Genomic DNA, 27,904 nt, shown 5'->3' on the forward strand with positions numbered 1-27,904 from the left:
TTTTTTCAACATTAATTGCAAATAAATATATTATATTGGAGGTGGAGTTACTGAATAATAAGTAAGCATACCAGTACAATAGCAAAATATTTTCCTTCTCTGTTCGACTGTTGCGAATACACAAACAGGAGTCAATATTCGTATTGTCTTTACTTAACAACGAATCAAAAATAACACTGCTCTCAATTCACTACAATTAAATAATCGAAGTCACGACCCATTTTACTATTATGTATATTAATTCTAGGCAAAAATTTAAGACCTTAAGTTCAATACATTTTTTTATTTCCTAACTGGATAATATAAACCCAAAGTACTCACTACTTGACCATTACTGAAACATAAAAAAGAAAAATGAAATACCTAAATACCTAAAAAAAATTTCTTTATATATCAGGCAGAGAGAGAGAGAGAGAGAGAGAGAGAGAATATGAACATCTTGCAAATGCTGAGCAATAACATAAGAAGTGCTCTGTGTTGTCTACATCCTCGAGGCACAATTGTCATCACAACTGTGATGATAACTGAAGTGGTCATGTAGTGATCATCTCTGTTATTTCTAATAATAGATCGGTTTAATGTTTTGAAATCTTTTTTCTTTAAAATGTGTTTAGTAGAGTTCTTTTGAGATCCTCCCTCTTTAAAATACATTCAGTAGTGTCTTTAGGTTAGTTCAACTTTAAAGATCCACTAAATGTAGATCATCTTATAGATCATCGTGAAGTGTTATAAATTATAAAACGACTTTTGAAACCTGTATGTATACTGTTTCTACTATATTGTTTAAAAATTAATGGAGACAAAAAAAATATATAGTAGGATTTCCGAGAACATATACGAGTCTAGGCCACAGCATTTAAATCTTTGCTGTACCGAAAATAAAGCAGCCCCCTATTTGGACGTACTCATAAATCAATTAGTTAACGATTGAACAATACAATGAGGAGTGAACAATACAATGAGGTATGGATTTTAGCTATGTGCTAGTAATAGATTGATGTATGAGCTATAAGGCACCGATTTAAGTTTGACCCAAACAGCTTGTGCTATTTAATTCATTGCCTTTTCATATGATACTCAAAGGTCTTTTAAAAACATCTTACCTATGAGACATGGTTTCACAGTCTGTTATAAGGTACTGATTGAAGTTTGGTCCAAACAGCTTGTGCTGTTTAATCCACTACCTTTTCGGATCGGGCATACACTTCGAAAGGCTTCTACCGAAATTTGTCAACAGGCGTTGGTATACAACCTGTAGGGTAGCAGGGGAAGAGGTCGTCCAAAAACAAATGAAGAAGGTCAACGTTAAATAAAAGAAATATTTTTTAGCAGCCCCTAGGAAGTAGAATAAGCAATATTACTGATATAAAAGACTTAGCGTTGCGGCGCGAAAGATGGAAGCGACTTATAGACAGCCTGTGCCCAGTGTAAAGGGCTGCTCGAAATCATTGACGTCGAGCAAAGCTTATTATTATTATTGTTATCGTTAAAAGTAAGAAAAGAAAAAGAACTAGCGACTAAAGAAATCGACTCGTCGCCTTATTCTCCAGATGGCGTACAGTGTGAACCAGTGCTCGACTACTATATGTAAAAGCACTTTAACTCATTGGTTTATACAGACAAACAAGCATCAATTTAAGCCTTAATTAAACATCAAAACAAACATCAATTGTACTATACGTAAAATATGGATTTATATAATTGAATAGTAAGATCATAGAGATCTACTAAGATCCAATTTCTGATACTCTCGCATTACTTAACGAAATTTTTATATCTCTTAAATGTAGCTATTAAACCATTGCTGAAATAACAAAATTTGTGTCCTTAAAAGTACAGAATCTGACAAAAATAATTAAATTAAACATAGTTAAAAAATAGTTTCTAAATCTAGAAAATTAATCAAAAAATCAACATTTCACACCGTCAATTAAGTTGTCGTGCTAAAAGGTAGCATATTTTCAGGCGCCTTTCAACCGAGTTTTCATTTAAATTTTAATGACACATGTCAAATGTAATTATTCTGTTAGTCCTGTGATTGTTTTAGCAAACAAATCACATAATCACGCACTTTCTGAGCACAAATTATAATTTAAAAAGTTTCACAACTGCAGTTCAGTGCAGTAAATACGGTAGTTAAAAACATTTTCACCAAAATCCAATGAAACTTTTAACTTTTCACTAAACGGAATGTCACCGAGAATTTGCAAAAAATATATTATAATTTATGAAGTGAAACGGAGTAATGAAAAAGCAACGAAAGTGTACCAATGAATATATTTAATTAAAAGTTCGGCCACGATAAATAGAATCGGACACGGACTCGGACTCGGATTTAGATTTAGATTTGGACTCCGGCTCAAATCAAGTTTGGAGTTGGATCCACACTTGTACAAATCTGAAATAATCTCTCGTCAGAGGAACTTTCAGAGGACATTTCAACAAATAAATCTGTTAAAACAAATGACCCCGCCAGGCACAGATCAATTCATGTTAAAAAACAAATTGAAATGCGACATTTACACTGGCGTGCAACATGCAACATGCACCACACATCGCTCACACTCTGACTCAGACTCAGACTCAATCCACAGTACACAACCCAAAGTACCCATAGTAAGTACCGTTGAATATTTGCTCTTCTGCAAGCTTTAAGTGCAGAGAGATGTGCGACAGATGGAGAATGGGGAAAATTTTAGGAAAAATTCATACATTGTTTTTGAAAAGGAAACTAAAACACAATATAAATTTTTAGCATTTTGTATTTTGCATAATAAATTTAGCCAAAAGGGATCCAAGGCAAAGGATAAGTTTATGAGTTTTAAGTTTTATGAAAAATGCAAGAGAAATATTTTAAAAATTTAAATCTGCATTAGAAAAAATTGGTAGAAGAGAATACTGTTGTGTGTGCGACGAGTAAAGAAATTAAAAGTTTTCATAAAAACTTAAAAAATTTTATTAAAACATTTTTTTTTTTGCTTTGTAAACGCAATTAAGCAATAAAACTTATCCAGAGTTTTATAATTTAATGAATAAATGAATAGTATTTTTCAAAAAATTTAACAATTGCCTTGATATCCTGTCAGAAGGTCATTGGGCAAATTAGCTTCAGCTTGTTTGATCACATTTGTTTAAGTATTAAATTCGATTAAATTAAATTTTCAGTATAATCAATTATACAATTAAACTTCAGCACATATTCAGTAAGATTATAGTTAGGTTGCCACATAATGGAAAAATGTACTTTTTTAAGTGAACCAAGCCAACTGACGTTACAGAGTCCAGTTTTTTTTTTTACTGTGATTACCTCTCATTACGGCTTAACACCACCGTGCTCTTAACACACATATCCGATAAACGACCTACTGAAATTCCAAGGAATTCCGCCAGTGTACATTGTAACTACAAGTTTGGATAAAGTTTTCTCCTTGGGAGGGAGAGAGATTTAGCCAATACCTCTGCTGTTCTTTTTGGTACAACATCCACTTAAAAAATGCAACTCCACATGAAATTCAAGTAATGATTATAAACAGGTTTTTTTCGAAAAGTAATGAATTACAATAACACATATTCTTTTTTTTATATTATTTTAATTAATTGAATTTTTGTTTCGAGTATTACCAAATACCCATCATCAATGGTCTTGGAAATAATTCTTGTATTTAATTATTTGTAAATAATTTATTGAGATTGCAAGTACCAGAAATCGAACTCGTGCCACTATAATACACCTGAGTGTATTATAGCAGCCACTATAATACACCTGAGTGTATTATAGCAGCCACTATAATACACCTGAGTGTATTATAGCGGCTGATTCATTTCACTTATACGAAAAATTGTGTTAAAATTTTCTGGATTATTTAAATAATATTCAAAATTTTGTATAATGAGGTGAAAATATCACGCAGTACAAAAACAAAAAGCTTAATGCTAAACAATGGTGGATGATGAGTTTTGCTATTTTGCCCACCCAGTCCCTATTCACCACGATATTTGCTAACATAAGCAAATATCGGGTTTGTTGAGATTAAAAATCCGTTTCGAGAAAATGCACCAAAGTTGCAATTAGGTGCATAGATATTATATTACTAAAAAAAAGGCGGAATTGAATTTAAATTATATTGCTTAAATAGAATTTACATTTATTTATAAAAATAGTGGCTGGCACAATTGCTGTATGTAGACTTTTATAGTACATCTTTTTAATAGCGCATGCGCCATCTACTCGCAGCTAGAAATTAATTTAAATGTAATCGAATTTTTAAAAACAAATAAATGACATAATACAACTTAATATAATTAATTATTAATTACCTTATAGTTTTCCAAAATATATTTTATTAGTTTTTTAATTTTTTTTTTTTTTAAAAAACGCCACACATAATAATATTGCACGTAAAGACATTCACAACTTCTTAATTGAGCGCATGCGCCATCTGTTAAATATTAGCTATTAAATAAAACGAGATGCACATTGCCATATTACACAAAATACTTATACGATATTATTTAGAAAAAGTAAAACAAATTAATACAAATGATTATAATAACAAATTAGTATTTCATGATGGATTATAGACTATTTACATATAGCAAACAATTGCTATTTTGGTTGTAATTTTTTTCATTGGATTTGCTTGACTAAAACTTTGTTCAAGCAATAAATTTAAATTTTTCCATAATATTTTTTTCATATATATTTATGTAATAGCATTCGTTTAAAGTGATTTTCATTTAAAGTGATTATTTCCACTTTTACTACACAATTATTCTATTTTAAATTTCGAATGTAATTTTAAATTGATTTTTTACGAAATACAATTCTATCGACGATTTGGTTGTTGAATTATTGTACGTAATTGGATTGTATTTTTGACTTGATTTTGTAAAGATGTCGTTTGGGATTACAACTTAATTTTGTAATGAAATGCATTAATGTGTCGAAATAGTCCAATGAATAATATTACAATCAAAATTCAATTATATGTTATGGACCACATATAAGCAGATGACCAAACGTTTTTATTTTTTTTTTGTCATAATATTAGTTAAAATCTGAAGTATTAAAAATAATATGAAATGTTGTTGATCGACAATAAGATTCAAATAAATATATTAATTTATTTTTTTAATTGCGTTCTCATTTACAAATTGCTAGTTTTGAGTAGATGGCGCATGCGTCCATCTGGCAGGAACAAAACTTTACATTAGCAAAAGTCTACAATTTTTGCAACTGTCACTTTGACGTATTAAAAGGTAAACAAACCGGCACAATTTCATTCGATTTTTGATTTTCATATCTAACACAAAATTTTTTGCAATATTAAATTTTATTGTTAAAGCAAATTTTAAGTTTTTAATTAAAGCATTTTAATGCAATTGCTTGTAATGATTAGTTAAATGATATTCACTTTTGCTTAATTGAATGCTTATTTACCAAAAGTGGTGGAGGTTCTCTTTAGTCAACAGAGGATAAGGATGATGATGTCAGAAATATTTAGTTTTGTCACGTATGTATGTAATAAATATATGCAAAATTAATTAAAATAAAATGTATTCTTGTGCTCAAAAAATAATTCCATAATTTCAGTTGTAAAATACGACAGCGGGAACAATTTCTGCATTTAACATAAAAAAATGGATTTTGAAAAAGTAGCACACAACCTGAACTATATAATGCATTTCATCAGAGTCCTAAATTTAAGCTGTTGCTAACAACAGCAGAGCCGCCCTAAAAGTTTCCTAGTGCAGCGCATATTATGGACATTTCTTGAAGATCTTAAAGTGGCTTGGTAGTTGCTGAATTTATATTTATAATTTATTTTTATTATATCACAACAAACAATATGAATCCAAACAATATAATGTAAACGATATTGTGCTTTTGTTACATACATAAATGCTAGTAAAAAATAAACAAAAGTCATCAGATTGAATTGATAAACATGTATGAAATGGAAATACTATTATGTAGTCTTGAATGTTATTATTTACCGCATAGGTGAAGTGGCAGTATATAATTTTGGTATGCAATAATAATATTTAAATAAAAAGTATAATTTTATAATATCTTTAGCTTGTCTGTAGTTTCAGATCAATCAGTGGATATATTCACTTGTGGTCACCAGTAAAGATTTAAGGTTAAAATTTGGTATTATGAAGCATACTAACACCTTAACCTCACAGATTCATATCAAATGGAAATCTGCAAAGTATTTAGGATAAAATAAAGTAAGCAAAAAATTTTATATATAGTTTAAGACAATATTATAATATATATATACAAATATAAATCGATATATACTATACGTGTTAACAATTGAGACATAAAACAGTTTATATATTACTCTATGTATATTTTAAGAATCGAAACAATTCTATTAGAGTATATGATATATATATTATATATATATTATATATATATTATATATATATTATATATATATATTATATATATTATATATATATTATATATATATTATATATATATGTTAAAGAAAAAAGCACATTTATGTTAAACTTTTTAACATAAAGCAATGTGATTTCAATTTGTTAAATCAGATTTTCATTAAATTAACATCTATTATAATTGGAAAATCTATTATTATATATATATATATTATTCCTTATATATATATTGTATAGTATAAAATGATTGTCTTCTTCTTTAATATATTTATGTATATAAAGCAAAACCATGTAAGTTATTGTAAATTACTATTTTTTTGAGATACATACTCCTTCCTAAACCTGAAATTAATATCTCTATTTTGATTTACTTCTATTTTTTAGTAGAAACGAACGTTTTTACGTTTAATTTGAAATAAGAAACTCAAAATACAAATTTTTCAGTAATGTAAACTGTGACTAAAAAGCTACTAATTAATTTTAATTAATGACTTGTCTGTTTGTCTTTTCTTGCTTTTCTTTTATTTAGGAAGCAGTGTTTCATAAATTTATTATAGAAAGCATATTTCATTTCGTTTAATTTGATAGAGAAAATGATTCTATTTATTTTTTTTTCACAACATTTAAAAATGTGCTTTAATAAATAAATGTGAAAAACCGTAACGTGCAAACTTATATTAAAATAAATATTGGTAACAGTAATAGCATAGTAATAGTAATGTAAGAGTAATAATATTGTAATAGTAATAATATTGTAATAGTAATAATATTGTAATAGTAATAGTAACATTACTTTTATAAATAGTATTAAAGAGATAGTAGAGATAGTATAGTTCGTCTACCTACTGATTAATTTTTTATTTCATCAAAGCATATATATTCTTATTAATAGTACCCATGTATATATTTAAATATATGTATATATCCTCCATCAATTCGTGTCAGTGGCCGTCTTTGGCGAACTATATATAACAGACATGCAATTTTACAAATGTTTTTTCCTATATAATAATAATGAAATACATATTTCAGTTTTTTTTTTTATTGAAATTTATTTTTTTAAAAAATTAAAGCTTGTGTGCGACTTGATGCTGTCTTTTTTTTTAGTAAGTCACCTCCTCTAGGTACTACAAAATGTCGTTGTAAATTACATTCAACCATTTCAGATGTTATTTCAATGAGAGATTTCCCCAAAGTTTATTAAGAAGATTAAGAAAATTAATCGGTTTAAGTAATGCAGTTAGTGCTAATATTTTGGCATCTTATAATAGGGCTTCTCTTCAGGCATATTAACTTGAAGTCTTAAAAATGACTTAAATATGTATCAGTTTAGTAAAGCATGACGTTGACTTAAATTTGAATTCCACCACCCATCCCAAATTCATTCTTACTCCTAAATAATTGCCTTACTTCTCTCACTACCATCAACATTTCCATTACCATTCTCATTACCATTTCGATAGATCAATGTGGGAAGGCATGACTTAACAACAGCAACTTAAGTATGACGTAAAACAGTATTGGGACCCATAAATAATATACAGTCAAACTTCGATAACTCGAACTTCTATAACTCGAATTTTCTATAAATCGAACCGAAAACAGAGCACCAAGGTTTTAGAGAGCAAATTACATATAATTCTGCTTCCGTAACTCGAACTTCTATAACTGAATTTCTCTATATCTCGAACAAAAATTTTGTTCCGTGCCGATAAGAATATAGGGAAAGTGCATTCTATAAGTCGAATTTTTGTTTTAAGTGTGAATACATTTTAGTGTTAGGGAAAGTTGCTTTTTCAAGGCAAAATGTTTAATTTTTTTTCTTATGTTGCTTCTTTGTAGAAATTGCAGTCGCTGGCAGCGTGATTTTCAATGCTACTCTTAACGATTATATTAAACTTGACAATAAAATTTCTACATCAAGCTTTCCTACAAATAACGATAATATTGAGCACTATAGCTCTAAATTACTGGATCCAATTCTTAACGCAACGGAAAGTGATGATGAGGGTTCGGTGGATGTAATTGCTCATCAGCCTTCCAAGAATAAAGTAGAGGACTTATTTAAAATTATGAATTTATTTTTGCAAACGAATGATATTACAACTGATAGTGTTAAGAGTATAAATAAATTGGAATCTCTTTTTACTGAAAATAAGAAAAAAATTCCAAAGTCCCAAACCCTAATTTCTGAATATTTTACTTCACTATAACTTCTGTGCTTTATTTGACTACAAATAAATAAATATCTTAAAATGTATTTCTAGTTTCTTTTAAAAATAAAAAAAATACTCTAAATCGAAGTCTCCATAAGTCGAACCTTTTCTTTGTAAAATTGGACTTTGAGTTATGAAAGTTTGACTGTATATGAAATTTGACACAAATACTCACACTAAAACTTAAGCTATCCTACTTTAGCTAAGCAGATTTCTCTAAGTATTGAGACCCATAAATGATATATATGAAATTTGACTCAAATACTCACACTAAAACTTAAGCTATCCTACTTTAGCTAAGCAGATTTCTCTAAGTATTGAGACCCATAAATGATATATATGAAATTTGACACAAATACTCACACTAAAATTTAAGCTATCCTACTTTAGCTAAGCAGATTTCTCTTTAATCACTCTTCATCCTCTCAATCACGGATATTTGTATTAAATCCTTAGCTTTTTTAGTTAGAAAAACAAATCTTTATGTTTATATATTTTACATATAAGATTTTAATTTAATTTGGGAAAAACTCAATTGTTATCCACAGGAAAAATTTAACTTCTGAAATCACATATGCAAATTTCTATTTATCATCAATTGTGAAGCTCACTAATTAAGTTATAAAAGTTTAAAATTTTATGTTACCAATGTGCAAACTGTTCTACACAACGAGCCTTCTAATCCTTATACATATATATATATATACATACATATATTAGGTAAATAAGCAATAATAGAATCTTATAAAAGTACATGTGCCCATATGCGAGCCTATTTTTTTATCACTGCTCTAGTCACGTATTTTAATCAAACGTAGTTTGAATTTTAATTTAGAAACAAAATTTTGGCTTATTTTAAAAATGTAACCTTTTCCACTTAAATTGTAGATGCCTTAAACAGTTCGCAAGGCTTAGATGCGCCGTTGTGACAATCAATAGAAAGGAAGAGCGGAAGGCAATTGTTTTAGTTTTCCATGTGGAATTATTCTATAAGTAAAAGCACAAGAACACCTATGCAGAGCCATACGAACAGTACAACAGAACAGCAGAACAGCTTAGACATATCTGTTGGTACAGAAAAAGAAGAATGGAAAGTACCAAACGCGACGGAAACTTACTTAATATAGGATGGGCCACTGCAAAAAACTTATCTACATTAGCAAAGGAAATGAAGTATTAAAGCTCGAAGCGAACATTTTTGGTAAGACCCCAAACAATAACGACAATAAAGCACTTGATAAAAGAAACCTTTCTGGTAATTTCACTCGCGTACTAAATCGATTTCAGCATTGAACTCGTATCTGTTCCGTTCGCTTTGTACTTCTGCATATACAAATAAATTTTATTATTACGTTAAGGATATTGAATTAAGCTATTCATACTCGTGTACCAGAAAGTATTATCCTTTTCGTATTTATTTGCTATCAATAGCATTGCTCATGAATGTGCTTGGCCTTGAGGCAGCAGTTTTCTTTGCTTGCTTATTTTATGCGATTTTTATTATACTTTTTGCATTCTCTTTCACACTTTAACTCACACCTTTCCAAAGTTCCACAATTCCACCATTCCACCACGTACCATACTTCCTTATACAAATAATTTTTTTGTTTTCATTAGGATATGATTTATCCTGGAAGAATGTATAAAATATCGCCTGCGTAACTTGTTTATCACTACAATTGACTTCATACATGCCGGGGCACATAGATCTTTTATGAGCCTTTTTAATACTTCGCTTCAATAAATGGAAGATGGAAGATGGAGGATGGAAGATGGAGTATATGAAATTGAATTTAAAGTGCAAAATGCATTTGTGTTGAATTTAAGGAAAATTCGCACAATATTTGATAGTCAGAACATTGATATTACCAAATAGAAAGGTATTGATTTGCTTTGTAAATCTCCATAAACTGACATAACATCACAAAGCGTTTAGAAAAGCTTGACGTCATTTTAAGCCATTAATGTTGTTACTTTATTCGAAAAATAATTTAAAACTATATCTATAGTGTAAGATAATGTGTTCCTACTAGTGCATTACTTTCGTCAAAGTACCATGGTACATTAGCGCACATGACTTCATTAGTGACCTCAAGATTGATCCCATCAAAAAATACATAAAAAATAGAACCCTGAAATTATTTACGAAAACTGACAGAATTATCAACACTGCGTTAACAAATCTCAGAGTGGTTACAGGCTCCTCGAGGAGGTATGCAGATCTGCGATCAATTATTGCTTAGTCTGATGAAGTGATAAACAATAATCCAGTCAAGGCGTAAAGACCAGACCTCGAGTTAAGAAAGGGTAAAAGTGCTCAAGTGTACTGGCTCAAATAGCTTCAACATAATAATTATTTCTAGTATTGATATATAATGATTAACATTACGAGAACAAAACAAAATATATGACGGTTGAAAGAAGTACGCATAGCCGAATTTTAGAGTCGAATTTAAAATTGGTGGACTCCCTTTAAAATCACAAATATCTGGATGTCCTCATTAATAGCAACAATGATATCAATGTTTGTATACAAAAGATTATTGTGGCAGAATACATAAGTTCTTACGGACACGTGAAAATCTTCAAATCTAAAATAGTGGCCAGAAGCAGTAAACTACACGCTTATAAAGCAATCGTTCGCCCGGTATTATGTTATGGGGCCAAAACTTGAACTTTACCGACAGTAGTTGACAACCAAATCAGAGCTTTTGAAAGGAGGGTGCTGAGAAAGACTTATGGCTCCATCCGTCTGAACCACAAAGAACAAGGAGGTACTACAACTTTGCAGCGGTGAAGATGCTCCAAAGTGTGTAAAGTCGCAACGCTTGAGATAGATAGATTACATGTGTACTATATAAATTATATCCTATGTATACGTCAGATAGACTATTTTTCAGCCAGATTAATCTCACGACGGGTACAGCTATGTTATATGTTAAACAGTTACTTGTCACACATAAATTCGTCTATTATCACTGTGTCTCCTAACTGTAGTTCTACACTGCAAGACTTCGCCTATCTTTACTAATGCTCTAATGCGTACATTTATTTAAGACCTATTGATCTTTGACTTTGATCCAGTGTCATTAACTCATTTGATGTTAAATTTGTTACGTACTATATCTCTAGTGATTGAGTTTTATTACCGAAAATCTTCAATCTTTAAAAATGATGATGGTATCGTAATTACTTGAGTGTTTTGAGAAAACCAATTACTTAATCAACCTTAACGAATAAATGTTCTTTAACTAATCCTTTAAGAAATCCCGTGTAATCTGTGCTAACCCCTTGAGATTTTGTATTAATAAAATGGTAATAATCTTAAAAGTAATTGATTTCTCTTCTTAATTAGTATCGTAAGTGATAATTTTGTTTTAAGGACTTTAAAGAGGTAACTTTTAACTTTATTAAATGTTAAACTTTTAATATAAAAATACTTTTTTATCACCTTTCTTTATTATTTCATTTGAAAAGCTCCATCTAAAAGGCTTAACAGTTATCCTTTCGTTATTCACTCATTTTTAAATAATATTAATATCATTTTTTAATTAGTTTTTTTTACCAACTCCATTAAGATTATGGCTTTTCTTTTGTCCTAAATCTTTTTATGGACAATTTTAAATATTCTTTTTATTATAATTTTCTTCAAAATAATAAAAATCAATGGCTCGTACGGCACATTAAGTGCACACTTAGCTTCATTCATAATACAGAAAAAAAGGGAAAAAGGACAGTATTTCGAAAATTAAATAAAGAATACAATACCCACACAAACAAATGTGCTGTCCTGAACTGCCATTACCTAAAATAGAATGAAAAATATTGAGTTAGAACCATTATAATCCTAATAACAACTATATTCCTTAAAGTCACTGTCAATGAAGTCAACGAACTAATACGAACCGAAGCATTAAATGGCGAGTCTCTCAAATACCATGCATACACACATGTACCTCTATGCACGGTCATTTAGCTACAGATACATGTCTTTATCTATCTGTGTTCCATGTACTTTGTCGTATATATTTCATACTATTAGCTTGTCACGCTCACCATTAATGTTAGTGTCAATCGATGGCATTTTTAATGTCAATTACCGTCGTTATGATTGGGTCATAAGTGCAGCGGAGTCCTTGTTGCTTCGTTGCCTAGAAATTGGTTGCTTTGCTTGAGTGGCGTTCTTACGGCCGAATGTGTGCATACACTGGATTGTGGGATCATACAATGTAATATTAGTGGTGGATAGTGTCTTTGATTGCTGTATTAAACAAAAATTATTTAAACTAAGCAGAATTTTATAGCAGTTCATTTTATTTATACGAGTATCTTAATAAAAACATTTTTAAATAATTCTGGTTAGTCAATACAACCGAAAAGGTCCCTATAAAGTTGATATTGATATGCAGATGTCTGAGTTGGTGATTCATCACCTGAACTCTATTATATCTGTGGACAGTTTTAAGTCACACTAAGAATATCTGAATACGGGGCTTTATAATATGATGGATCTGATATCTTTGTGTCTGACTGTGTTTATCAGATTTCGCTGAGTGTTGGAATATTGTGATTGGCAATTATATTGACCAGTTTCAGTGCACGATCTCTAATGTATTTTTCGACTGAATCGAGATCTCTGTGTATGTGTAATTAGTATAAAAAAATATAATGAATGAATTATTATTATGTAAATACTTTTAGGTTAGGCTAAGTTATACTGGCAATTTATAAAGGAGATCCACAAAGGCCTATTCGCCCATTGCATTACCGTATAATAAATTAAAAAAATCCAAGTTTTAAAACCAACTGGAACTTTTGGCGAAGCTTAAAATGTTTTTTTAGTGTGAGTTCTTAAAGTTGATCAAGATCCTCAAAGAAGGGCGTCACCAAAGTATTGATTTGCGGGCAAAAACATTAGTCACGGTCTGTGGTTTGGACAGCCCTGCACTACTTATTCAAATTAATTACAGAGTTTTTTTTTTTTTAAATCTAAATAGTAATATCTTTTTATTTTTAATTGGGTACTTCAAAAAAAAAAGAAAAAAAGAATGACAAATTTTTATAGTTCACAAAAATGTGATAAAGAACTTAAAAAACTATGAATTTTTAAACAGAATTATTAAGGCAAAAAATGTGTTAAGTATAAAATGATATGACTTGGCTAACAGCCCAACCAGTACATAAATCCACCTATAAACTTTATATATATTGTTTTATAGGCACATGTACTTGTAGACACATCTACATACAAACGAGCAGCATTTAAGACTATTCGCCCGACACTAATGGTGTAAACTTGTTTCTGGCATCTTGCGCGCAGCCCTTTAACATTTAAGCCAGACACTTTAAACGTCTGTCATAACAGAAGCAATGAAGGGTCTTTACCAGCCCATAAAGCAGCAGCGCTACGACAATGATAGTAGCAGTGACAGTGACAGTGACAGTGAAAGCGGCAGTGGAAGTGGAAGTGGAAGTGGACGTGGAAATGGAAATGGAAGTGGCAGAGCACATAAAGTAGGACGTTATTTTAATGACGTGTATAACTTTAAAATTAAATTTCATCATCCTGCCAACTGACAACATCTTTTGATGGCCTCGTCGTACATAAGCTGCAAAATTGTGGTCCTTCTTGCGCATAAAATAATTTTCCCCCTCCACTTCGTTATTCGAACGACACAATATGGAATCAGTCAATAAAATATAACAATGAAATCAATAAATTAAAGGGTCAATTTTTGAGGCTTTTATTTGGTAGGTTTTATGTCTTAAATTTGAATAAAATTAAAATTCATGACGCAATGACAATTATGTTGTCGCCCTTGTCGCCCTTGTCGCCCTTGCGAGCTCAATTTTATTACCACTTCTCAAAGAATACAAAAACATGGAGTGTTGTTGTTACTGTTGCTGTTGCTGTTGCTGTCGCTGTTGGTGTTGTTATTGGTGTTGTTGTGATGTTAAATATGCTTAGACTTTTTGGTTTATTTTTGTTGTTGCTGACGCCTTTGCTTTATTAACCATCTGCACTAATTTTACGATCTTAATTGCTGTTTTTGTTTCTTTCCTATGTTTTGTCTTGCTTTTTACTTTCCCTAATCTTTTGATGAGACAGATTAAAGCGTAGATTAAAAACAGCCTCTGAACCCAAAAGAGAAAACGTAATTAAAAACATTTCTGATTTTGGGCACAAAACCCCACAGCGAATTTGTTGCGGCAAAAACGGAAAAACAATTGCCTCTTCGGTTTTTCTGAAACCTAAAATTCTTCTTTGAAAATATTTTTTTATAATGAAATTATATACAGGGTGATATAATAATATTGCAACTTTTCAGAACACTTGCAGTAAAAAAATGATTAAATTTCTTGAATTTATTCCGGGTTTTCGACATAAAGTATAGTTCTAAGTCGATCGACAAATAAGACGTACACTGAACAAATCTATATCTATGGAAACTTCATCCATTTATGAAGAAAGATCTTGAACAGAGACCTTTGTCTCTGAAACGCTCTGCTTAATATGAAAAATTCAAGCGAGTTTGTATCTGATGACCGTGAAAGCTATTGTGTGATCGCTTAGCCATTAACGCTTACTATGCAGAATATTGTTCAAAGGTCTGTGGTTTTCAACAACAAGTGGGAGAGAGAGAGAGTAGTCTCCACGTTTTTGAGCATCTGTAAATACCGGTAGAGACTTGCACTATCCTTAAAATCACGATACCTAAATATCAATGAAGAGCGACCATCAATGACCGCACAAAACCATCACTAATTTCGCATAATAAACTATCACACATGGTTCGTATTGTCTTCTGGTAGTTATTCGAAATTTCATATTTCCTATAGCCTCTCTCTAAAATAAATTCAATTAATTTTTTTTACGAATTGTCTAGGCACACTAAACAGTCAGAAATAGTTGTGCTTACCTATTGGTAGTCAATCAAATGTTCACATTTTGCATTATCCTTTTTGTTGAATAAACTCGAATATATTTCTCAGAAATTGCTCAACTAGGAAGTTCATCTCATCAATCGCAACAGTTCTTACGTTCTGACTGGTTGCAGTGTCTGTTCCAGAAAGACAAATAAAATTCCCATTCTAATACTACATTCTAGATCAGGGCTGTCCAAAACAGATGCGATCGCGAGCCAATATAAATCACTGTATAGATTGGGGGGGCCGCAGAAACAAATACATACGTTCATAGTTGTTTTAGTCAATAAAAATACGGATATAATGTTTAATTTAGTTTTATTAATTTATCAATTTAAATTTATTTACTTGGTATATCATGAAAATAAAATAATGTAGTTTTACGAGTACACCAAAAGGAAATTGGCGTAATTGTAGTAGATTAAAAACATATCGCGGGTCGAGCTTTGGACAACACTGTTCTAGATAAACTAGAAGTCTCCAGTTGAGTTTATGTAGATTAACTGAACTTTTATTTTTTCCGATCAGCAATCTGATAGACTGTCAAGAAAGAACTCCCTTAAAAAATTCGTTTCTTCTGTCAGTTAAAGTTGAGCATTCATAGCAAAACTATGACTTTAAATATGTGATTGTCTCTATTTTTTCAAGTTTCTCTAACTTCTACAATAAATGTTGAACGGATGGCGTAGATTCTTTGAATGAGTTTCTATACACCAATGACCTAAAGGAACTGCAACTAAACTAACAGTGTCGGCTAAACCTCTGTTAATAAGTATCCTGGATATGGTCTTTATTGTTTTAAAGTCTCAATATAACTATATTTAAAAAAATATTAAATTGTCAAATCAGGATTGGAATACAGCTCTCATTAACATTATGTGAGGATTTATATTACAGATCCCGATGACGTCTGGACAATAAAATCTTGCATGTGTAAGCAATTTAATCTATACTTCTATACTGTAAGATGCCAATACTAAGTGATATTTCACACGATTTGTTATAGAAAAAAAGTGGTCGTACCAGGCTAGTTGATAAAAGCGGTACAGTATGCCCGCAACTAAAGCAAACATCTAATGCTTTAAATGGTAAGCTGCCCTATTTAGCACTATCTAATCTCAGAATGATCTCTAGCCGCACAGAGTGGTACACAGATCTTAGATCAGTCATTGAATAATCACGAAGCTTATGAGGAATACATAAATTAGTCAGTGAGAAGGGTGGGACTCTGCAGAAACCTCCCAGCTATCAAAGAGTAAAAGTGTCCAAATGCAATAACTTGGAAAAGACTCAACATCGACTATAAAACATATAACTTGCTTAAGCTGTGAACGCCCCCCGATTGAGACATATTACATATTACAAAAAAATTTCATCGAGACAATGCGATAGGTCAGATTTCCATAAATGATATCTACAAATATTTTTTTTATGGCTTGATAAATGCATATTAAAAGAGTCCTAATGCAGTGGATGGATTAAAAAAACTGAAGTAGCCATGGGTGCTAGTGTCTATGAAATTAAATAAATTTAAATGTTTTATGATTGCTAAACATGGAATGTTGGTTCTCGACTGGTAAATATAATTAAACATATAAAATTTTTTTTTGGTTCGAAACGATTTATGTTTTTAAATATAATCAAATTTATTTTATTGCATAAATAGTGAAAAAAAAATAATTAAAAAAAATTTAAAACATTGGATTTGAAACATAACTTAATTGTACATAACACAAAGTTTGTTTTCTTCCTATTTGAAGAGGAGTATGGGTGGGTATAGACTATATTCGCTTTTGAGAGTTGCTCTTTTTATTGCACGCACATATAAAAAGGCCATTGATCTATGGGTACGCCCACGGTTCTTATTGTGCAATTTGATATATATAATATAAATTTTTTTTTTAACTCAAAACATATTTTAAGGTATTTAAGTATTGAAATAAAAATAGTTCACATTTTCTTGAACAGAAATATAAATTTCATTTCCTTATTTAATATTTATTTTCTTGTGATGTATTATTAAAATTTGCAGTTAAATGAATGATGCATCATAAACAGGAATAGCCTCTTTAGTTACTTATATATATATATTGCACAGGAAGGAATAAATAATTTAAAGGTATGAATTATCATTCTTTATTTTTTTTTTTTAAATAAAAATTTTCATATTAGAGAAACAATTAACATGATGTTAGTTGACACTTTTAAAATAGCCGTTTGAAGCACAATTTTGTATCTTCGTGCCATAGTTTGACATACGTATCTCACTGAAGCTAGGAATGCCTAAGCATGGATATAAACCCAAGACAATTCATAATAAAACCACTCGAAACTTAACACGTACTCCAAATATCTCAAATACAAGCTACGCTGCTAGTACCCCTAGAGCTGCGATGAGAACAGTTGTTACTAAAGTACCAAAGAAACCTAGACCTCAAAATAATGAGAGTACGACAAACACTCAAACAGTTTCTACTGGAAATGGTAATGCTAATAGAATCAATGATAATAATGGTAATAATAACGTGAATAGTAATGGTAATGGTAATAATAATGTGAGTAGAAATAGTTACACTAACTAAAGTTATAATGTTAATAAAATTTGAATTATTTATTTTGTACAGGTATCCACTGCACCTAGTCAGCCAGAACGGAATGTGGGCGATACTACAAAAACCCGGAGGCCAAAGTCTATACTTAAAAAGGAAAACTCTCCTCGAACTAATAAACATGTAACATTTTCGGTCTCCGTTAGAACACACAACAGTCATGGCACAGAATAATAATGGTAATGACAACACATAAAAAAGTATGAGTTTCTTGCTAGAAAGTAAATTGAAGAATTTGAAAAAAAAAAAGAATTTCAACTTCAGCAATAAAAAAAAAAAAACGAAACAAACTGTACAATTCTTGTACTCGAACCAGAGAGGTTTAATGTCCATTCATGTATCCAACTGATGCTACCTACTACTACTACTGTAAGATAATTGGTACAATAAGTATGCGTCTTATCGTAATAAATGAACAGTCACTCTCAAACTTATGTTCTGCACAAGGTTGTAATATATCGAGACGAACAAGGAATAATCTGATTATAAGAATAAATTATAAACTGTAAGAGTGACACCTATTATAGAGGCTATCCTGTTATGAGCATAACTTTACAAATCATTAGCGAAATAAGGCATTTCTTAAAATTATGAAGCGAATAAAACTTTTTTTAAACTGTCGGTCATATAAATGGACTAAATCCGAAGTAGCCATAGCCATAGCCATTTATTTAAATTATTAAAACCAAGTTTCCAGATTAATAATGTATGTTTTACAAAGACTATTAATATGCAATAAACTAGACTGTCCGTAAACCTGGATTTTAATTGATAATATTTCATTGATTGCAACCAAGATGCTTAGGCAGATATGTAGCCTAAATCTTCCATAATCTAAAGATACTGCTCATAAGTGTTTGTCAACAATTATTTCTAAATACTTTTAAACGAGTTATAACGATTTTCGGGCACACCAATGACATAATGGTTGTTGGAAGTGTCAGCTATTGTAAGCAATTTTTTTCTCTACGCTATATGCCAATAAACCTTACTACAGAAGATGTCGAGATTTAAGGTTATAAGCTTTTTACATTGATTATACTAACAAAAACAACTAAGCTCGCCTTTTAGCGTCCACTATTATATGTGTTGAAAACAAAAATGACGAGTAGTAACATTTCTCAGATGTTTATGAACGTTTATAAAAGTCTTTAGAACAACATCAATACATTAGAAGCGATATAATATTCTTCTAATTTTTATAATATAGACCTTGATATCTTTAAACATAACTGGAACGTTACTCTATATTTCTTGAACTACATGGTACAAACCCTGACGAGATTGATTCTCAATTAATAACTGAACATTACGTCAAGTGGTCTTGGAAATGATGAGCTTTCATCGAATATAATATCACATACCTTTTATTAATTAGTGTCATATGGCATCATATATTTCAAACGCATGGAACAGGACTAAAATAATCCTAATTAAATAGTAATAGAAAGGAATCCACTTGTGCAGACTATCATCATACCAGCTTTTTTTTCCATTGCCTTATTTTAGCTGTATTACTATATAATCTTTAAATATATGTCTTTATGCTTACATACTAGAGATTCTAGATTTGACTAAGTATAGGACTCCTATCATTCTTTATTAATACTTATGTGGTTTTTACTAAAGTGCGAAGGTGTTGATATATTTTTCTAAACAAGTTGGTTATTTTAGATGAACTTGTATGTAAAATTAATTTTTATTTATCTTACGAGCGCTTCAAAATAAATTTACGTTTAGTTGATGATGAAGTGGTCACTTAACTCATGTGATTTATTCCATTTAACCCCATTTTATAGTAGGGTAAAGCTAATGGTTGTATATATGCAAACAATCGTCAAACTCTATTATTTATGTTGAAGCTATTTGAGCCAGTGCACTTGAGCACTTTTACTCTTTCTTAACTCTTTCTTAACTATTTTCAAAATCCCTCTTTACACCTTGATTGAACTATTGTTTATCACTTCATCAGACTAAGCAATAATTGACGTCAGATCTGCATACCACCCCGAGGAATCTGTAACCATTCTGAGATTTGTCCTCGATATATTTTTTTTTATTTGTGTGGCTTTGCACTGTTTCTTTGGTACTCGGAGATCATAAATACATATATTGAAACAAAAAATTTTAATAATCTTAATTTTAGTCGTAATTTACTGTCATAACCTCAAAATTGAGTACAATCTTCTGGAATGCCATTAAAATTTTAGCCTTAATTATAATAGAAAATCCTTGGCATTATAGCGAAAAAACTGATTTCTTTAAAACCTGATACAAATTTTTATTTGATGAAAATCGTTAAATGTCTATATAGTCGTATTATGATAATAGATTCTAAAGCTGTTGTAGAACTGTAAAGCTGGAGGTTCCACAGAACTGATTAATTTTGTTAGGCTCTTTAATCTACTGCTAAGTTGTTTCAATCAATATCATTTAATTTAATTGAAAATTATTTTATCTCCTCTTCTAACTTTTAAGCGCACCATATAATATACGTACTATGACAGACGGTAGAAAAGTTTTGACAGCACCCACTTTTCATAATCTAGCAATTTAATTACTTATAGTATGAAATATAAACTATATGTGGACCTATTTCTAGTGAAGAGTCTTTACGCCGATGTCATATTTCTTACAGTATTCTTCAGACATATATGAACTTAGTGGGTTTCTGAGATAATGAAAGTTTATTGCTTGTTTTTGATACTTATAAAATAATCTGTAGCTTATGAAGTGAAAATATCAGTTGGATGTCGTATTGATAGATAGTTTTGTTTATTGTAGAATTTTGAAGGTCTTTGTTATATTTTGTAAATGTGGAAAATTATTTTCATGAGGAGGTTATATATAAAATTAAAGCGTTGTTCATTTCCTTGACTTTGTGTGAATTTTGTTAAACTGTGGTTATTTCAGTTTGTATTCCATGTACCTGAGATTGTATATTGCCAATTGTTTAAAAGTACGGTTTGTCTGAAACTAAGTTTAGTCCTTTTGAGATTTAGGTAGGAAAATGAACTTACTGCCTGAAAGTCATAACCTTTACAACATTGATTATTTATTGGTCTTATCATGAAATTATGAAAATCTGACATGTTTGTTATTCTTCTGTTTTGAGTTTTCAGTTTTAAGTATTGATCTAATTTCATTTCGTCTTTCAGATCTTGTCATCGTGTTTTGTGTTGGTCTACTAGAACTTGTGTTTTGAATATTCGAACTGGATGCAGGACGTTGTCTTTCTAAATTAGCAGTTGTCCTTCTACCGCTACTTGAATTTGTAGCTGCCCTTCTCCTTGTATTATAATTTCGGTATACTAATGACGGTACTGGTTTAGGTGCTGTAAACTCATCTCTTCGTGGTAGCGGTGCTTTGGAAGCTGGATAAACAAATGATCTTGAGCTTTTAAGATTTTTCTGGGTTTTTGAGTCATTTGAGTTATGTGATCTATTTTGTGCGCTATTGTTAGCAGTTGTATTTTGTCGGTAACTATCAGCTGCAATTTCTCTGGAAGTATTATCTGAGTCAATATTATTAAGTCTCCAAGAATCAACACTATTTTGACTAGAAGAATTAGCTATAGTTTGTGTCGAAGAATCAATATGATATAGTCTTGACCCACCAACACTATTTTGTCTCGAAGAATTAAATGTAGTTTGTGTCGAAGAATCAATATAATTTTGTCCTGAACTACCAACACTATTTTGACTAGAAGAATTAGCTATAGTTTGTGTCGAAGAATCAATATTATTTTGTCTGGAATAATTAACTCTATTTTGTGTCGATAAATTAACATTATTTTGACGCAAAGAATCAACATTGTTTGGTCTGGATGAAATGACTCTATTTTGTCTCGAAGAATTCATATGATTTTGTCGCGAAGAATCAACATTGTTTGGTCTGGAGGAAATGACTCTATTTTGTCTCGAAGAATCCATATTATTTTGTCTCGAGAAATGAACATTATTTGGTCTTGAAAAATTACCTCTATCTTGTGTTGAAAAATTAACATTACTTTGTCGCGAAGAATCAACACTATTTGGTCTGGAAGAAATGACTCTATTTTGTCTCGAAGAATCCATATTATTTTGTCTCGAAAAATGAACATTATTTGGTCTGGAAAAATTTACTCTATCTTGCGTTGAAAAATTAACATTACTTTGTCGCGAAGAATCAACACTATTTGGTCTGGAAGACATAACTCTATTTTGTCTCGAAGAATCACTATTATTTTGTCTGGAAAAATGAACATTATTTGGTCTGGAAAAATTAACTCTATCTTGTGTTGAAAAATTAACATTACTTTGTCGCGAAGAATCAACACTATTTGGTCTGGAAGAATTAACTCTATTTTGTCTCGAAGAATCCACATTATTTTGTCTCGAAAAATGAACATTATTTGGTCTGGAAAAATTAACTCTATTTTCTCTTGACGAATTAACATTATTTTGTCGCGAAGAATCAACATTATATGGTCTGGCAGAATCAACTCTATTTTGTCTCGAAAAATGAGCATTATTTGGTCTGGAAGAATCAACTCTATCATGTGTTGAAAAAATAATATTATGTCGTCGCAAAGGATTTTGTCTCGAAGGATCAACATTATTTCGTCTAGAAGAATCAGCTATTGTATAGTGTCTAGAAGTACCACTTGCAGGTTTTGGCCTAGAGTTATCCATATTAAACCACCGTAACGGTGTGTAGTTTAGTCGTATTATTACATTTAGATTGATACTTCTAGTTTATACTCTTTAAAGACTTTGAAACATTTTAGGGGTTCAACGGACCTATGAATATAACTACATATGCTTTTGTAATTAAATAAGTAAAAATTAACTCATACCTTTTTGCCTCTATTGTTTCTTCGAAACACCAAAGATTATATATTCATAGACTCGAGTATTATATATACCTCAGATGTAATTTCAATAAGAATTTAGTAATGTAAGAGCATCGTTAGTAAATAAAAATCTTTAAAACTTTAAAATGTCAAATATAAAATAAAAGAAAAATTTTAATTTTATAAAAAAAGGATAATTTGATTAAAATTCTAGGTAAACATTTGTATAAAGAAGTTTTCGATATGTTCAATATATTATACCTTTATGCAGTTATCTTCTAACTTACATATGTCGTAATTTTAAAAAATTTAACTGATTTATACTAAAAGTTAATCTATTATTCTATTATAGTAGTACTTAGTTACTTCTATACTCGTATATAACGAAATATGTCACTATTCTTACTCTTTATAAATAAAAGAAAACAGTTAAACTTTCTCAGAATTGTTTCTCAAAGCACAATTTAGAAAATAAATATTTACATACATATATATATATATATATATATATATATATATATATATATATATATAATATATATATATATATATATATATATATATATATTAAATAAATATTCACACATATCCTGTCATTATATATAAGTTTCGACGATATACATAATATTGAAAAATCATCTACATTGTAAATTCGTGAATGGTTCTAGAAATCATACAGGTTACTAAATTGTAGCAGATCACATTCAAGAAGTCAACTACATTAGCAGTGGGGAGTCTGTAGTGCAAGTGATTTTGAATCTTTTAAATAATTTTCTGACTTTATTGATATATTATATTTATTAGTCAAGCTTCGAATTATATACTTAATAAAACAATACTTAACTCCTTAAAAGGAGAGTGAGAGAGCTATTATGAACTAAACTTAAGATCCACTTTTGGAACCGGAATCTGTAATTGTAATTGTTCATCTTTATACCTATTATTGTTTAGGGTCTTAAAACAAAGGATATTATAAGATTTGCTAATGTGTGAGTTCCAATTAACTAGGAGAAGATTCACAAAGAATGGGACAATGGATATTATACGTGATGAAATGTTGTTTATCTGATAGGTTCAGAGTATTAACACAAAGAATAAGGCTAACCAAGTTTTTGGATCCAGGTTTGATAAAAAAATATTCTACAGGGATAGGACAATATAATAAAATCAAGACTTTTGGTCCTTCTAAAATTAATAAAATCTCACAAAAAAAAAATCCTACACAAAAAAGAGTAAAAGGGTAACTGTAGTTTTTTTAAGATTTTAAACGAATGATAAAAGAATGATATTGGAAAAATATTTAGCACAATTTGTTCTTAAGTTTATATGATAGAATATATACAATATTAATTATATTAGTTCAGGCTTATATATAACTGTCATGTCAACTGCATGTCAAGGTATAGGTCTTCTTTTTGTTTTGGTATGTATTTAAAATATGGAACTTAAGCGTAATTTGAGAATGTGATCTATGATTTATTCAGATATATTATTTATATATCACTCAAAAATAGTCCAGCGTATTGGGAACATGCTTTTATTAGAAATTTTTTTTTATTTTTCAATGTATTCGATTATAGTTTAAGACTCAAATATCTACTAAAGATTGGAAGTTTTGCGGTAAAAGGAATATTGTCTGGTTTAAATTTGGATATAGCTCTTTTACATACTGATTGTTTCGACTTTTATTATATTATATTGTACTTACTGTCATCCACACCAAAAGCTTTCCCAGCCTTTAAAGTTGACGATATATAAGCGGAAATAAAAAAGTTATTGCAGCTCATATAAGCATTATAATATATTATATGATATGTAGGTATGTGATTATATATTGTATTATATATATATGTTATTGTATATTATATTATATGTATGTTAAAATATATTATATAATGTATATTTTATAATATATTATATTGTACATATTTTATAATGTTTTATAATATAACATAATATAATTTGTTATAATACATTAAGTTATAGAAATGTGGTAATATATTATATTATATATATGCATATTTTAGCATATATATGTACATATATATATATCTATATTAAGTATAGATACAATTATCGGTGTAAAGTGTGGCGAGGTTTTAACAATGTCAAAGCCTTCAGCTTTACTTGTTATTAAACGAATTGAAAGTGAAATCATATTGGGTGTAGTAAAAAGTATTCGCCGTTTTTGTCACATTTTCAAAACAAAAAAAATTCCTTTATTAAATATTAATTTTAATAAAATTTATATAGGTTATTATTGATTAGAACCTATTTTTCGTTCTATTTTTCGGACAACTTTGTAATTCCATCGGTGTAGGGCTTCTATGGTTTATATTTAGATTCTTATCAGCTTACAGACCCGAAGCTGATAAGAATCTAAATATAAACAAAAATTTAAACAGACGATAAACTACATCATATCTTCTATGGTTTATCGGCGAAAAACTTTTATATAGTACAAATTGGGATATGTGATTTCTATAATTATTAAAGATTAAACTATTAGAGATAACCTGACCAATCATACATTATTAAACAAAGGAAGAAAGATATTATTGAATATTTCAAAACTAATTTATTCATATATATGTCCAGGGTATATCCTTAAATATAAATGTCTGATACATATAAGGAATACGTGCAAATTCATTGTTGAATTTGTATTAAATTTTCTATATACGTATATATACAATGTAAGCATTTGTTTCATTATAAGTTATTTTTTGCCATTTGATTTATATTTATAACAGCGAAAGACTGCCTTTAATAAATTACCATTATTAAGGCAATTTTGGTAAAAACATATTTAAACGCTTTGTCACCATCATACTGGTTAGAGTTACCAAAAACGAATATGAAAACAAACCAAAAACAAAACAAAAACAAACAAAAAAAGAAAAAAACTAATAAAATAAAAAACCAAAATATGAAAGAGACCAGACCAGCATATCCTTAAGGATTTGTTTATATTGCGTAACGCAATGTCATTTCTCATGCGCCATTGACAATAGCTCCCAAAGGACAATTTATGTTACTGCCATAAATGAGCTTAGTATCCAACTGTATATGTATCTGTATCTTTATAAGTGTTACATTCCCTATAAATGTGGTACCGGCCCACAGACCGTCGTGTGCTCACGTGGCAACCAAAAAACCATAACCATCGTCTTACTGCAAAAGATAAAATAAAGCAAATTTAATGACACTTGGCTAAACTAAATTTGACAAAGGTGATAAATACCGATAAATGTGCTCAAGTATGTACACTCACCAATATATACATACCTTATCTACATTTGTAGTTTGATACTACGAGTATATATACACGTACTCCTATATAAGTTTTTATATGTATATGTACCAAATATGTACAGAGCCAAATGTGACTCTATTTGAATTGATTTCGTCTTTGTACCGGTGCCCGTACTCGTACCCGTACCCATTCCCGTACCCATACCCGTACCCATCATACAGCTTAACTGTTTTTAAAATCCTTTTATTTGTTGACTTGTAACTATATTTTCCTTCAATTTATTAATTGTTTTCGAAAAAAGGAGAAATCAATTTATCAAGGAAGGTAGCCGACATCAATAGAAATTTGCATTTAAGCACGCCTTTGTACGTATTCCCCGTTGAGTTATGACAACTGCTGGTTCATTTGTTTATGGTAGTATTTCATCACCCGGTGACAAACCATAAAACAGCAACAGCCAAAGGAATGACATACCTACACCAATATCAGGAGCAAAAAGCTAAGTGACAAAAATATTGACAAAAAACTTGATAGAACACACAAAAGAATTATGAACAAAAAAATATGCCGAACAAAGGACGTATATCGCACGTTTAAGTTAGGGTTCTTCGGAGGATACATCATCTAATTCAAAGAAATGCTGTGTGAATTAGTATTTTATGAGCAGGTGACTTTAGATACTAATTTCTTTTAACTATAACTATAGGGACTTTTGAACTAACATCCTTAACAATTAAACTGCAGATTGTAATGAAATTAATTAATTATTTAAAATCTAAATAAATTATTAAATTAATATCTACCAATAATTTACTGATTAGCGGTCATACTTTGGTTGGTTGGTTGCAGTGGCAGGCCATTAGATAACTTCAATGGCGATTTTTCACCGTTTTGCTACCACATTCCTCACAAGAACCCTAGTATAGAAGAGTAGAGACTAAATCCATTCCGCCGAATTTAGGTAATTTAATAGGTCTTTCATCTTCATCGTTGAGTAGTTTGATAAACTATCACAGTAGTATTTTCCCAAGAACCTATGTCTTCTGGACGCTAAAACTGGGTATTCACAGAGAAAATGTATTATTGTTTCTTTCACCTGCGGGCTTCCACAACTTCTGCATTGAGGGTTATGGAGAATACGCAGTTTCTCTGCGTGAATTCCTACACACCAATGACCAGTAAGAATTACAGTAAACCTTGCAGTGTTCACGCGATCTCTTTTAATAAGTTTCGAGGATTTATTTTTGTTACAGGTAGGCCATGTTAACCTGTAAGTTGCACATGACCTAAGTGCTTTCCATCTGTTATTGGCAAGTTGCAGAAAGTAGAGGAAGGTACTTCTTTTAATGGTCTCCAGGGTAATATAAACTAGTACTGCCAGTGACGCATCTAGGGAGGCACCAGAGCGGGCTTAACAGTCATCTTTCTCGTTCCCCACGATGTTCCTATGTCCAGAAACTCAGATGAAGCTGATATCGGCCATCCGATTTATATCTTATGTTACACTTCAATTGCAGAAAAAAGTATTATTGTTCAATAAAATCGACAAAGTCAGATTAAATATCAAATGGCAATCTTCTATCAGAGTAGTGGAAATGTTAACGATTAGAATATCTAAATAGCAATTTAGTTAGAATAACTTCATTTCAG

At 30.2% G+C, this 27,904-nt stretch overlaps 2 protein-coding genes and 1 long non-coding RNA gene across 4 annotated transcripts; 2 read left to right on the plus strand and 1 right to left on the minus strand.

The window, feature by feature from the left end:
* The first annotated feature begins 5,338 nt into the window (after positions 1 to 5,338).
* Positions 5,339 to 6,228, plus strand: LOC119662072. 2 transcript variants are annotated; one of them, XR_005250691.1, is made up of 3 exons: positions 5,339 to 5,517; positions 5,594 to 6,028; positions 6,097 to 6,228. It is a non-coding gene; the product is annotated as an uncharacterized LOC119662072 (long non-coding RNA). The 2 variants fall into 2 exon arrangements; XR_005250692.1 differs by having other exon boundaries at positions 5,339 to 5,513.
* An 11,344-nt stretch (positions 6,229 to 17,572) lies between these two features.
* On the plus strand, positions 17,573 to 18,444 carry LOC119689691 (putative uncharacterized protein DDB_G0292292). The gene is made up of 3 exons (XM_038104577.1): positions 17,573 to 17,673; positions 17,727 to 18,109; positions 18,179 to 18,444. Exons 2-3 carry the CDS (start codon positions 17,834 to 17,836, stop codon positions 18,335 to 18,337), a joined length of 435 nt encoding a protein of 144 aa, XP_037960505.1. The 5' UTR covers positions 17,573 to 17,673; positions 17,727 to 17,833; the 3' UTR covers positions 18,338 to 18,444.
* A 2,510-nt stretch (positions 18,445 to 20,954) lies between these two features.
* Positions 20,955 to 23,103, minus strand: LOC119662683 (dentin sialophosphoprotein-like). The gene is made up of 2 exons (XM_038072372.1): positions 23,002 to 23,103; positions 20,955 to 22,945 (listed from the first exon to the last, which is right to left on the minus strand). The coding sequence occupies exon 2, from the start codon at positions 22,835 to 22,837 to the stop codon at positions 21,239 to 21,241; it is 1,599 nt and encodes a 532-aa protein (XP_037928300.1). The 5' UTR covers positions 22,838 to 22,945; positions 23,002 to 23,103; the 3' UTR covers positions 20,955 to 21,238.
* Between the last annotated feature and the right edge of the window lie 4,801 nt (positions 23,104 to 27,904).

This window comes from Teleopsis dalmanni, chromosome X (genome assembly GCF_002237135.1).
Source record: "Teleopsis dalmanni isolate 2A chromosome X, ASM223713v2, whole genome shotgun sequence".
Taxonomy (NCBI): domain Eukaryota; kingdom Metazoa; phylum Arthropoda; class Insecta; order Diptera; family Diopsidae; genus Teleopsis; species Teleopsis dalmanni.